At 42.3% G+C, this 14,597-nt stretch overlaps 1 protein-coding gene across 2 annotated transcripts in view; it reads left to right on the forward strand.

Annotated features, from left to right (window-relative positions):
- Nucleotides 1-11,438, forward strand: part of RPL14 (ribosomal protein L14) — a 247,912-nt gene extending 236,474 nt beyond the window's left edge. The window contains exons 1-6 of one of the 2 annotated variants that reach the window (XM_073333311.1): nucleotides 6,112-6,215; nucleotides 7,201-7,302; nucleotides 9,065-9,159; nucleotides 10,047-10,146; nucleotides 10,602-10,655; nucleotides 11,340-11,438. In XM_073333311.1, the coding sequence (XP_073189412.1) occupies nucleotides 6,213-6,215; nucleotides 7,201-7,302; nucleotides 9,065-9,159; nucleotides 10,047-10,146; nucleotides 10,602-10,655; nucleotides 11,340-11,402 (417 nt within the window). In that variant the 5' untranslated portion in view covers nucleotides 6,112-6,212 and the 3' untranslated portion in view covers nucleotides 11,403-11,438. Of the gene's footprint in view, nucleotides 1-6,111; nucleotides 6,216-7,200; nucleotides 7,303-9,064; nucleotides 9,160-10,046; nucleotides 10,147-10,601; nucleotides 10,656-11,339 lie in introns of those variants that run through there. The other variant, XM_073333312.1, reaches the window with a different exon arrangement.
- The last annotated feature ends 3,159 nt before the right edge of the window (nucleotides 11,439-14,597 follow it).

A 14,597-nucleotide genomic window follows, 5' to 3' on the forward strand; every position in this document is an offset into this window, starting at 1 on the left:
TGGAACACATCCTCACTGCAGTGTATTGCCTCCATATTCCCAGCAGTGATGAGTTCTTCAGCAAGCTCTACGCGAGGGGGTCGGTTGGTAACTTTCTCAGCCCTTGCTCATATTTTCAATTTTTTCCTTTATTTCTAAGGTTTTATTTACACACTTCAAATTAAATCCTGTTCAAACCTGCCTGATGAGTTTAAAAAGGATTTTAACACCTTTTTATTGAAATAAAAGGGTCCGAATATTTTCTCGATTAAAAAGAGACAAACTAAGACCACATTTTCTCTGGTTCCTTGACCAATGCCTATTTCTTGGTCATGGCAGATAACATTAGCGGGACAGAAACATCAAGATGTTTCAAATTATCTTCCAAAGAGATGGAAAATTGGCAGGCTGAAGAACTGATCTTGTGAAGTCCTGGAAATTGTGGGGGTTCAATACCCCAAAAGTTTGGTTCCTCAGTGCCAGGTCTTCAGGATATATTCCTCAAGTGGTTAAAAACTGACTAGCAGAAATAAGCCCAGTGATTTTCAAAGGCACAAACGGTTGTTAAGCCTCTAACTCCTATTGACTTTCTGTGCAAGTTAGGTGCCTGCCATTTGTATCTTTGAAAATCATCCCCTATATCATAAAATTCAGCATTAGAGACCCACTTTGAATTCACATATTCTGAGAAAGGTCAGAGTTGTGGTTTTGATACAACTTTCATTTTTTAAGAATGGTAGAGTGGTTATATTTTGAATCGGATTCCAAGCCCCCTTAAAGTTCAGGCACATTTACACCTAGGGCTTTGTTTCAGGTTCACCTCTTGACTCAAAATGTACATGCCAAAGACAAAAAAATGAAACATATAGATTTCCAACCTACAAGGATACCGACCAGAGAAAGGGAGAGTAGAAGATGAGCTGCCTGAGACAAAAAGACTGTTTCACAGAAAGCAACACCTTGGTCAGGGAGAAGTATTTAAAAACTAGCTGCATAGGAGAAACCCATGAGAAATGAAATGGAGATGTCAATGCAAGTGATTTCAATGCACTGCAAATTCATTGTTGAAGTTGAAAAGGTACCTAGACAGGACAAAGCTCTCACATGCAATACAGAGAATAACCCTACACTGATAGGTGTGACAGGGTATATATACCCTGCACTAGCATGGAAGGGGCTAAGGAGCTGCTATGGGCTGGAATGGCCCCACACCTCTGTGCCTGCAACTCGTGCTAGGACTGGAGGAGGAGTTAAAAGGAAGGGAACCCAGACTTGACAACCCTGGGAAGGGAGCAGACTGTTGATCTCTTCCAGCCCTGAAGAGAGGGCTGACAGCCTGCAGAGGAGGGTACAGGACCCCTGAGCAGAAGGGGAAAGAGGCCTGATACTTACACTGGAACCCCAGTGGACAGTGATACTTGCCCCAGGGCCCCTCTGAAACAGAAGAGATCCATACCCTGGAGGGAGCTACAGACAGCTTTTTCTTTTCTTTGACCCCATTCACTGACTGCAGGCTGTCCTGTTGTTTTTCCTGGGACCCCAAAAGGTGCTGAGACTTCAGAGGCCTTGGCTGGAGGGTTGAGCACTGGCCCACAAGAAAGATGCCCTGCAACACCTGCTAAGATGAGGGATAACTGAATTTGTGTGTGTTCCTCATGTAGTGTCTAGAAGGGGTGCCCTACCACAGACAGTAGGGGAATGAACCATGATTCTTCTATCTCTAATTTTTAAAGAATTTGGGGAAGAGGGTAAAATCAGCAACAAAACTGAACCTGAAAGTCATGCTGAAAATTCCCCAGGTGGGAAATGGCCTATGATGACATCTAGTAAGATGGTCCATCATCGTCTGTAATGCTAGTGGGCGGCACCCATGCTTACTTCCTCAGTACTTTTGAATATTTTTTTCTTTTGGGAAGTAACAGGAGGGAAAGTTAATACACAGCCACCTTCTCAGCTAAGTTTACACAGGACTGAGGTAAGGCTAATTTTTAAAAAATATTAATAATGGGGAATAATTAACCTTTTCTGTGCTTTACATCCACACATCCAAGGCCTTCTTCAATGGCGTCCCATTATTTATAATGGCACAATAATAGCATGTGTAGTATAGTCAAAAGCCCCTGCTGATACTGCTTCAATGGCTATAAACTGCACCCCTATAATATGGGTCACCTAAGTGGCACCTTGGCTATTCATATCTCGCATCTTTGATACAGTTAAATCCCATTTCAAATACTGAATTTTAACAGGCCATAACCCAAGTTTGGTATTCCTCTAAGTGTTAGCAATTCATGAACTCAACAGTAAGCACTACAGTCCTCTGTCAAGGAGGATGTAAATACAGATGTGTGGAACTTACATTTATGCAAATTAGGTACAGCCCTCAAGTTCCTACCAAGTTGTGAAGACACCCACTGGCGCTGTCAAGTTTGAGCATCTCTGATATAAAGGTGAAAGTGTGATTAAAAGACCAAGAAAACACCTTCTCAGGAAACTCCTATATTTTCCTTATCTTCTGATTTGTCAAGTATGTAATGAGCCACAGATGAAAAAAGCTAATCATTATTATCAGTCCATTACAGAATGGAAGAAATCCAGAATTGCTGATGTGACCTTACACCTGTTTAAAAAAACAATACTATGAATTTTGGGTAGGGTTTTCAAAATAACCTGAGGGAGTTAAATGCTCATCGACCCTTTGTGAACTGTTCCTTGGGTGGTAGCCTACAACACTCACACTGAATAATAAAGCAATCATTTCCTTTTTAAAACATCTTCTTATAAACCAAAACAATATAATACACTAATCACCACAAAAACTAAATTTCAGATACATTTGAACTATTTCATTACACCACTTACAGGGACAGAAAATCAAGGGTACAGCTGTTTCACAACAAGGCCCTTGTTCTCTGTGCCACACTCAGAATCCTTCTCTCATTAGCAAAACCATTTTGCTAATGTTTAGAGGAGTAAAAATCTTCCAAAATCTGAACCACATCACTATCAGTATCTTGATGTATGTACATTAAAGCCAGCTCTGTGAGTTGACTTTCACATAAAGAGCTTTTTAGCCATGTCTTGACTGTCTGCAATACCCTTATATGTTTTTCAAAGCAACACTGATTGGCATGGTGGCCCAACAGAGAGGGCAATGTTGAGATCAGGATAGGATGCTGGCATCAGCTCTTGAAGAGTACTGAGAATGCTGTTTGGCTGTTCATCCCTTGGAATGTCTATCCATTTTTCAGGCCATCTTTGTAGTTCTGCTTTAAAATTATCAAGGTTAGAAAGGTCCACTTTGTATGCACCATTCAGAGCCATCACCGTATTTTCATTCTCTAATACATGAAGTTTATCTGGCACAAGGAACTGAGCAAGAAAACGTGAAGAGCAGTCTATCACTTGCTTCTGAAGCTCTGAAATTACATGGTCCAGGAATGGAATGAATACATTCCTCCTGTCATATTCACCAATGTTATCATAATTCATTTTTCTGCCACGTGTGGGTAGAAGTGACTCTTCAACAGAAACAGCATCAGCCGAACATTTCACTTCAGCATACAGGGAAGCAAAATGTGGGTTGTCATCCGCTCTCAATCTCCTGAGTCTATGAAGAAGAATATTTGCTTCATCCAATACATAAATTAGATCTACAGTACAATGCTGCATATATACGTGCAGAGATTTTGTACATGAAAGTACGTTTTCAACGCACACCATATTAACCAGAAAGTCAAATTTCGTGATGAAATACAACAATCTCTCAGCATCACCATCATTATCAACTATTTTCTCTTAAGTAATCAACAACCACAACTGACTGTTTTGAAGCTACTCATTGTATCCATCTGACTCATCCATTGTGTGCTGCAATCGAAAGGCACGCCCTCCATAATTTGATCCTCTTCTTTCTCACAGAATTTATTCAACAAGCTGTGAGCTCCTGCAGTTCTGTAGGCTGAATGCTAGGATACTTTATAACAGCTTTCAGCGTGGTTATGATTTTGGAGAAAGCATAAAAAAAGTTAGCCACTTGTTGCACTGCACAAGACTGAACAATTGCTGTGTTCAGCTTGTGCATCCTGCAGGCTGAGTGCATGGCTGCTGGAAGGATTTCACAAATTCTTGCCTTCTGACCACTTACATTGCTCACCATGTTACAGCCATAGCTCCTCAGCAGTTCCTTCTGTAACCCCCAAGTGGCTATTCTAGCCATGAAAAGCTCTGTAAGGCTTTGTGTTGTATCAAAGGCTTCTATAAAATCAATGAAGTCTTCATGGAGTTCTACTTGCCCATCTTCATTTCAGTGGATGTAACGTATAGCCAGTGAAATGTTTTCTTTTGCTAGACAAGCACTAGCTGCATCAGCAATTAAACTGAAAAATGGTGCTGCTTTTACTCTCTATAATCTTTCTCCGTATATGGACTCCTACCAACTTTGTGAGCTCATTTTGCGTTTGTTCTGATATGTCCACTGTACTATAGGGTCTATAACTAAGCTGCTCTTTCAAGTTAGGGTCCAGTCCTGTGATATAACATGAAAGCGCATGTATAATCTTAGTGTTTATTACTTCTCCCCTCACTAAAATGTTCTGCCTTCCACAAAGGATGGTAATTTTAACTATTTGTTTCAGAGCATGCTGATTGCAGTCTGTCAACTTTTTCTTGTGCTCAAATGCAATGAATTCATCTGACTTTGCTATAGCGAGAACATGTTCTTTGGATTTGCTATGTCTCTCAAGTATTTTCTTGCCATTGGACCAGTCTTTCAAGGGAATGGAAATCAAGACTGCTTCCTTGCTGTTGTTAAACACAAAGAACACTCACAGAACACAGCATCCAGATGTTTGCAGTAATGTGCAAATTTATACCCTTGTAAGAGCTGCACTCTGCAACAACAATATTTCTGAGTAGCTCCTGAGCCCATTAGTGTTTTAGGAAACTGAAATTTGAAGGAGGCAACTTCCGAGTTGCTAAGATGTCCTTCTTCTGATTCTCAGTCAAGTTTACACAATTTAGATGGCCAATGTCATTATCCCTCTGGAAGCCCTGTAGAATGTCCTCACCTTCTCAGTCCTTGACTTGAGGTATGGCTGTTCTATAAAAACTTTATTTTACAATAGAAAGATTCAGTTCTTCTCCATTGTGGCTTTCCTCAGCCTTCCTTCCAGATGTAACTTCACAAATAGCATGACCTGGTGCACTGAGACCTTCTTGGAATTACAGCAAGGAAGGCAAACATCACTACTGACGCATTGTAAACTACAGTGCTGGGAGTACCTTCATCATCGTTATTCTTACTATTTACAGAGCTGACCAAGTGTACAAACTGACTGCATTAGAAAGGAGGTTGTGATTTTGGGTCACTTCTGTTTCTGTTCTGAATCTGGCTTGGGATTTTTTCTCATTTAAGCACCAGTTTCTCGGCAGGGCTGACTCCATGCTGAGACAACTGGTGAATGAAAGCAAAGACACTTGTTTAACGGAGGACTAATAAGATCAACTATCCTCTCGCACTGCAAAGGGAAACCCCCCCCCCCCACCACACACACACACACACACACACACACACACACACACACACACAAACCAACCAACCAACGGCCCATGGGCAGCAAACGCACGGGCTGGCACAGCATCACTACGGGACATGCACCCTGTGTCCGCGCCCCGGCCCCGGCCCCGGCCCCGGCCCGCTGCCCGGCACCAGCTCTGGGCGCACCCCGCTCTGCGAACTCCAGCCCAGGCCCGGCCGGCTCCAGGCAGGACCCGCGCGCCCGCCGTTCCGCTCCGCGACAGGGCGCGCGCACGGAGCCGCCAGCCTCTCACGCATGCGCATCACAGTCGGGCCGCGAGCGAGACGCTCCCAAAACAAGACAGCTTACTACGCATGCGCATTGGTGAGGCCGCATTCTCGCCCCTTCCGCGCCCGGCGTGCTTGCCACGCATGCGTGAAAAGGATGAGGTTAAAAAAACTCGACCCGCCCACCTCGACCGTGTGGCACGCATGCCTATTGGAGGAGGGGCGGAAACGATTCCCTTCGAGAACCCCCGGGAGCGCCTGGCGTGCATGCGCACTTAGTGAGGCAACTCCCACAAGGAGCATGCGCATCTGGAGGGCGAGCTTGCGCCCGCCTTCTCCAGCGCGGGTGCATGCGCAGTAGAGGATCGGAAGCGGCGTCCGGGCGCGGCGGAAGCGGCTCGCTCCTTTCTGCTCGCGGGCGGCCATCATGGTGAGTGCGTGCGGCCGCGGCCTCCGCCACCAGCCCGGGATTCCGCCCCTCCCCCCCCCAGCCCGGCGCGGTGGGAGCCGGGCCCGGCAGGGCGCTGAGCCGCCCCCTCCCAGCGACCGGGGCCGGGGCCGGGGCGTGGGGACCCCGGGCGGGACCCCACTCGGGGAACGTGTTCTGCGGAGCGGGGCTCGGCCACGTCTCCATTGGCGCCTGCTGCCCCCCATCCCCGAGGGGGGCCTAAAGCTCCGGTCCATTGGCGGCCTCACGGGCCGGGCCCCCAGTCGCTTGGCTGGCGGGGCCGATGGTCGGGCGAAGGCGCTGGGCCGGGCTGCCGTTGCCAGATTTTGCACAACCTGCCGCCCCCGGCCTGTCACGCTGGAAGCGAGCGTGCGTCTCCCGCGCCACCTTGGAGCGGCACCGTCAGCGCTGAGTTTATAGCCAGATTAACACACTCCCCCGACACACACGCCCCCACGCGCGCCCACACCCAGCCGTAAACTCTGAGGGGGCATATTCCACCCCCGGCCCTTCGTGTGGTGCCTGCCACCGAGCTGGTCCCACCCCCCGGCGACCAGTCCTTGCCTCCCATCCTTCGCGATAAGATATATTACTCCCCTAGCAGGGGAGGGAAATGCGGGGTGCAGTTGGCTTGGAGTATGATTGACTCCTGCCTGAAATGCAAGTGAAATTGTGGGCCACATCTGTCTGTCTCCTGGTTTCCCTTCTCCTGGAGGGGCCTCTTCTGTCTTACCTGAGCCTACCTCTAATGAGGGATTTTCAAATGACATGTACAATAGAAACACAAGACAAGAAGGAATCGCTGCATTTTCTGAATTCTAAACTGAAACTGGTCTGAATGTGCTAGATCTTCTGTCCCATGGGGCAAAACAGCCCCTGCAATTGAAGGTTTTGTAGATAGCAATTTCTGGTTTTGGTCATATTACTTGTGTGCACACTCTTAATTTCAGTAAATCATTTCTTCCAGGTGTTCAAACGTTACGTTGAGATTGGCCGAGTTGCCTACATCTCCTTTGGGCCACATGCTGGCAAGCTGGTGGCAATTGTGGATGTTATTGACCAGAACAGGGTAAGCTTAGAGACCTTTAGTCTTTCCCCTCCCCAATTCTTTCATCCTCTATTTTAAAGGTATTTTTTTGTACAATATTGATTAAAATACTTCAGTTTTCTATATATCAGTTTTTCCAAGGGGTTTACAGTGTTAAGGAAAATGGAATACAAATACTCATGTGCACTTCAGGTTTTAAAAATTAATCTTTGTATGGAAACTCTTGTAAGGTTCCAAAAAGTTAATTTTTCAAACAGTTATGTTTCCCCTCTCAGGATCAATAGTAAGGATTAGAAGGAAGGTCCTCTAGTGGATCAGTAACTGGTTAAAAAACAGAAAACAAAGGATAGGAATAAATGGATAGTTTTCAGAATGGAGAGAGGTAAATAGTGGTGTCTCCCAGGGATCTGTAGTGGGATAGTTAAGTGCAAAATAGACTGCGAGGAGTTACAAAGGAGTCTCAAAACTGGGCAACAAAATGGTAGATGAAATTGAATGTTGATAATTACAGCGTAATGCATATTGGAAAACATAATCCCAACTATACATTCAAAATGATGGGGTCTAAATTAGCTGTTACTACTCAGGAAAGAGAGCTTGGAGTCATTGTGGATAGTTCTCTGAAAACATCCACTCAATGTGTAGCGGCAGTCAAAAAAGCTAACAATGTTAGGAACCATAAGGAAAGGGATAGATAATAAGACAGTAAATACCATGTCATTATATAAATCCATGATACACCCACACCTTGAATACAGTGCAGTTCTGGTTGCCCCATCTCAAAAAGGATATTAGAATTGGAAAACGTAATCGAAGAGCAACAAAAATGACGAGGAGTATGGCTCATAAGAACATACTACTTCACACAGTGTACAGTCAATCTGTGGAACTCGTTGCCAGGAGATGTTGTGAAGGTCAAAAGTATAACTTGGTTAAAAAAAGAACTCTAGATATGTTCCATGGAGAATACCAATGGCTATTAGCCAAGACGGTCAGGGATGCAACCCTATGCTTTGGGTGTCCCTAGCTTCTGACTTGCAGCTTCTGGCAGATAGGATGGATTGCTCAATAAATTGCCCTGTTCTGTTCATTCCCTCTGAAGTACCTGGCATTGGTCACTGTCAGAAGACAGGATACTGGGCTAGATGGATCATTCATTGGTCTGGGCTTGTATGGCCATTGTTGCATTCATATCTTTCTAACAGGAGCTGAATACCTATATTGGATTCTTGTGATTGGCAGAGGGACACTGCCTCCAAACACCTCATCACAGTTTCTGCTCTTCTTTTTTTAATTTTTCCTGTCTTTTATTTGTACTCATTTTCTTTAACTTTTTGCTTCCTGAGTCTCCCTGCTCATCAACTGAGCCTGTAGTCATATATAAAATGAACTGTTCCTTCTTGCATTAGGGAGGGGGAAGTTACACAGAAGTGTTCTGCACCTTTAGTTGCACCTGTGGGAGAACATGCATGGATGAGGGAAAGGGGATGCATCTGAGATTATGAAAGTTTCCCAGTCCAAACTCTTTCCTTTGTCTCCATTGGCCTTCTGTGTTGGGGAAATAATGCTTTAAATAAATGCCAGTTGATCTTGCCATAGAGTTTGGATAGTTTACTCTACTCTCGTTATGTTCTCCAGTGTTCCAAATGCATAGTGCTCTCTTCCAGTTTGTAACACTTTCTTCATGTTGATGGGTCACAGTTTATTTGGAAGTAACTTTCTGTAGTCTGTCATGGTATATTGGAAAAATGTTAGTGAACCCATTCAGTCACTCTTGTTCTAGGCGCTGGTTGATGGCCCCTGCAGTGGTGTAAGAAGGCAGGCTATGCCCTTCAAGTGCATGCAGCTAACCGATTTTGTACTCAAATTCCCACACAGGTGAGTTGTCCTTCCTTTTGGGCTGTGCAAAAGGTACTGACTGTTTAAACCTGACTTAATGTGAAGCTAATTTACATTGTTTTTGATTTGGTGGAATTTTGTTTCTACATTTTAGAAAAGATATGGATATATAGGTGTTTTCTTAAGTTATCCCTAGGGTCTAAATTTCAGAACTAATCATCTTTTATAATGTACTAAGTGATTTAATGTGTGTGCTGTTAAGACCTGGCAGACCATATGATCATGGTTAAATGTATTGGATTCATTGCTATGAGTAGCAGATTTGACTGAGGCAGATACTGGCCTGTATTACATACAAGGAAAAATTCTAAATGAATCACAGTAATGCATAACTTCATGCGTTGTCTCCTAAACAATAGACTATGGCTACATATTCAAAGTGAAGTATTCAAGATTTTCTTTATTTGGAGAACTATGTACCTTATATGTCGGTGGATTGAATTCCAAGTCTTTTCTCTCCAGCTTTTGTGATACATAAAATCACTAAGCCACAATCACTATTGGGTACAACTATGAGACCTACTATGCTGATAAAGCTTCCATAACTTTGAACTCATAATTTCTGTTTTTTACTAACCATTTTAGATGAATGCCAGGAGAATAGTATCCCAGTGCATTTTTCTAGATTGCCCCTCCCTTCAGTCCTAACTGCCAACACCAGAAAGAAGTTTAGTATACTTTTACAGGACTTTGATTACATTTGCTGTGTGTTTAGCACCTTTGACATGTACTAAAGATGTAACCTGTCTACTTGGTGTTTGACTTCACTTATTTAAAATTGAAAGCTGGAGCAGCACCAAAGGAATTGATTTGTGTATGATGATGATGCAAATAATATTTATATGAGATTGTTTGTTTAAATGCAGTGCTCGTCAGAAGCATGTGCGAGTTGCCTGGGAGAAAGAAAATATTAATGAAAAATGGATAGGTACAAGGTGGGCAAAGAAGATTGAAGCCAGAGAAAAGGTATGTTTGATCTGCAGTGTGATATAAAATACTCAACACTGCACTTAGCATGTTACTAAAGTTGTCAAATACAATCTAGTAGAAAAGTTGAGATTAAGTTTGCAGAGTAAGACTAAAGGCAGAGAAAACATGGGTTGTCAAGTTGTAAAGTAAGTTGTGTTATTGAAAACCAAATGGTTTTACCACTAAATTTAATCATCTATTTTTCTGCTTTGCCATCTCTACAAAATGTTTTTTGCCTATTGTCTGCATCATCTGATACTTCCCAGCTATGGAGATAAATGACATGTACACTGATTTGTAAAACCACCACTAAAATGAATTTACAAAGTTCTTTTGAGTTGTCTGGTTGAAAAGCGCAAAATATTTTTTTTTGCAAAGTTACATTTAACTAAGAAATTAAACACTGAAGATTTCAGTTACCTTTTAACTGAAGTGCAAATTTTCTTCAACAGAAAGCCAAGATGACAGACTTTGATCGCTACAAGGTCATGAAGGCAAAGAAAATGGTAAGTGGTTAAATGTATAGCTGTCTTTGGATAGTTGATTTGTGGTGTGTTACAAGCAAATATAGCTCTTTATTCTGAATCAGATTCAAATACATAATTCCTTATACTAATTTTTCTGTTCTTTTTGGAATCAGACTTGCAGAAAACTAGAGAAGCAATATAAATTTGACCTTTGAGTTCACTGATGCTTGTTCATCACTGTTTTTCTTTTGAAACACTTACTTCAAGTTCAGTCTATATTTCTCTCTTTTAAGTCCATGCTAGCCTTCAAGGCTATGTACCAGACATCTCTGCAGTTGAGAACTGAAGTTGTCTCCAAAATTCATTGATCCTTTGTGAGGGATTGCTCTTGACAATATGAAACGTTACTTTTCCTCTTTTTCTCAGAGCTACGTATTGCTGTAATAGCAATGCTGCCAACCTGTGAAAAAATAAACTGACTAGGAGTCTCACCCAGACTTGTAGCAGTCCTTTGCCACTTGAGCCATCGAAGTTTCTGAAATATGTCACGCCACTATATATAGTGCATGTGATATCTTTCTGCGATTTCAGTAAAACCTACATCTGCTGAACAAACAGTGATTATGCTAAAAGGAGAGAATTTGAAAGTCATGAGTAGCACAGATTGTTCATTTGCTGCTCTTATGAGACTTAATGTTACAAAATTATTCCTTTAATTTACAGAGGAACAGGATCATCAAGCATGAAGTAAAGAAGCTCCAGAAGCAATCTTCCAAAAAAGCATAAACTGTCAGTAGTCAAATAAAGTTCCAGTTTACTATACATTTAGTGTCTGTCTTTGTGTTGTAATATTTACAAATATTAAGGTAATGTATATAGATCACTTAGGGTCTTACCCAACAATAAGTAGCTACCTGAGCAATTTACATTGCTATGAGTTGGCGGTGCTCAACACATCACAAGAGCAGGCCCTAAACCAGCAATGAGAAATGAGTGCGTTACTGCTCGCTTTTCATGTGCTTCTGGACTACAGTACCTATAATGTTGCATACCCAAGTTAATAGTAAATAGCCATTAAAATCCTCAAATATATTTTATAGCAATTTGCTATGGAGAAAATGTAGCATTGATGAAGCTACTTTACAAAAAATCATACTTGAAACACAGGATTATTGAAGTAGGGTATGATCTTTCTGTACAAATCCAGGGTGTAGGTTAAAGTGCGACGTTGTCTCTGTATGAAGCAAGAAACAATCCCTGCCCTGCAGAATTTAAAACCTGTGTAAGTGCTAATGTTTTGCATTCTTTTTAAAGGCTCAGACAAATAAGAACTATTCATGGTTAAATTCTATTCTAAAATACATCCTGCTTCAAAATTTACTTCCACTACTCTTCTAAATGGTGTAGCTCTGTCCTCAAATACTTCAGAATTCTAGGCATGTCTAGTGACAAGATAAACCCTTGTCCTGTGTGGCAGAATTTTATACTGAATAAAATCATGTTATAAGGTAAACACTTCTGGAAACTATTTAAAGAGACACTAATTTAAAATCTAGTTGCTTAAAGTTAAATGTGTTTTCTGTTACTACAATTGTCCATTAGGCTATTTGTCATACAGGACCATTTTCTTAATCTTAATTTTTTCTCTCCTATTGATGTAGAAAAAGCATGTACAAACAAGAGAAACTAAGGACTATGCGGGGGGGGAGGAATGAAATTGCCTATATATTGAAGAATTGACTTTTCCCTGTAATGTTGTAGTTTTAATTAAAAAAAAAAAACAGGTAAATGATTTTTGTGTTTTGTCCATTTTAATGGTAATTGAAATGCGTACTGAAGGCATCTGTTTGGTCTACTACAACGGTTGCAGTTTATCAGTGCTTACTAGGTCATCAATGGGAAAGATTAACAGCTGCAGAGGAACAATTGAAAGAACTATCTCCCAGGTTATTAGCTATTCTGTAACCATCCAGGATGTGTAACAATTAGCATATACCCAAATCACAACCCTTAGAATTTGTTCAGTGCTTATACTGGAACATAGGGCTGCATTTTGCATAAGTCTTCAATTCACAACATTGGTTTAATTTTTTCCCCTTTATTAAAATACCAGTGAAGAGCTAAACAGCCATTAATGTTTTCCAAAGACTGATTCTAATGTGGAAATACCTGCTGTTAACTCTACTGTGGCAAAGCTGCTGTGACAGTGGGAGGAAGGCTGGTCCAGTGGGTACGGTGCTAGCCTGGCAATTGAGACCCAGATTCAATTTCTTGTTCCATCAGACTTTGTGACTTTCACTAAGGCCCATGATGGCAGCACAGCTATGGTACTGTAGTGGTATAGTGTAGATGCTTCCTATGTCTATGGAAGAGTTTTTCTTTCTACATAGAGTAATCCACCTCTCGAAGAGGCGGTAGCTAGGTGGACAGAACAATTCTTTTGTCAACTAGCCGCTTATAGATTCATAGATATTAAGGTCAGAAGGGACCATTATGATCTAGTGTGACCTCCTGCACAATGCAGGCCACAGAATCTCACACACTCCTGTGAAAAACCTCTCACCTATGTCTGAGCTATTGAGGTCCTCAAATGGTGGTTTAAAGATTTCAAGGAGCAGAGAATCCTCCAGCAAGTGACTTGTGCCCCATGCTACAGAGGAAGGCGAAAAACCTCCAGGGCCTCTTCCAATCTGCCCTGGAGGAAAATTCCTTCCCGACCCCAAATATGGCGATCAGCTAAACCCTGGGCATATGGGCAAGATTCACCAGCCAGATACCCAGGAAAGAATTCTCTGTAGTAACTCAGATCCCACCGCATCTAACATCCCATCACAGGCCATTGGGCCTATTTATCATGAATATTTAAAGATCAATTAATTGCCAAAATCATGTTATCCCATCATACCATCTCCTCCATAAACTTATCGAGTCTTGTACGTTAGGGATTAGTTAGGTTGACCTATGTTGCACAGGATGTGAAATTTTTCACAGCCCTGAATGACTTAGCTAGGGTGAACTAATTTTTAAGTGTAGACCAGCCTTGAGTCTGCGAGCCTCAGTTCCGTAGCTGTAAAGTGGTGATACAGCATTTTCTTCCAGGGATGTTGAGGATCAATACATTAAAGATTGTGAGGCACTATGGTAATGGGGGCCATAAAGTACCTTAGATAAGGTACTTAGCGTACACCTAAACTGCCAAAAAACACCCCCAAACTGCAGCAGCGAGTCTGAGCCCCAGTGAACTGACTTGGGATTGTGCTATGGGCTATAAATAGTAAATGCTTGGGCTCATGTGAGATCCCAGGCTCTGAGACCCTCCACGCTGGCCGGGTTTCAGAGCCAGGGCTCCAGCCTGAGCCTGAACAACACCACTGCTATTTTTAGCCCTATGCTGCAATTCCCATGAGCCTGAGTCAGTTACCTGGGCTCTGAGGCTCTCTGCCATGGGTCTCTTTTGGCCATGTGAACATACCCTTAGACTCGTAATACCTTTGCTGTGGACAGCTGTGGACCTTCGCTGAGTTGGCAGCAGGGGAATGAAGAATCCAGCCTTCGTTTTCATTCATAGCTAATAGAAAATAAGTTGAAGCCCAGACACTTGGCTCGTACCATATACATTTTTGTATAGTAGTTGTACCTGCCTTTGTGCAGTGCTAAGTACTACTAGCATTTGCACTTCAAGCAGTGTTTGTCATAGAAAAATTAATGTTTGGCCCCTTTTGACGCTTTCAGTAGCTACTGCTGTTTTTGTAGCAATACTCTGCCTTTCTGTAAAACGCAGATTCTGTCATGCTGGTGTGTTGACTGCACTATTGAAAATCTGGAGGGAATGGAAATAACATTTTGTAGCTTGTTAAATTTCTACTCTGCTCTTTAAAGCTAAATGACAGGATATAAACTCTTAACTATGTGTACATGCTAAAATGCTTTCTATTTCAAAGCACTGCTCATGCACGAATATGACAGCTGAAGCTGTTCGGA

This window comes from Lepidochelys kempii, chromosome 2 (genome assembly GCF_965140265.1).
Source record: "Lepidochelys kempii isolate rLepKem1 chromosome 2, rLepKem1.hap2, whole genome shotgun sequence".
Taxonomy (NCBI): Eukaryota; Metazoa; Chordata; order Testudines; family Cheloniidae; genus Lepidochelys; species Lepidochelys kempii.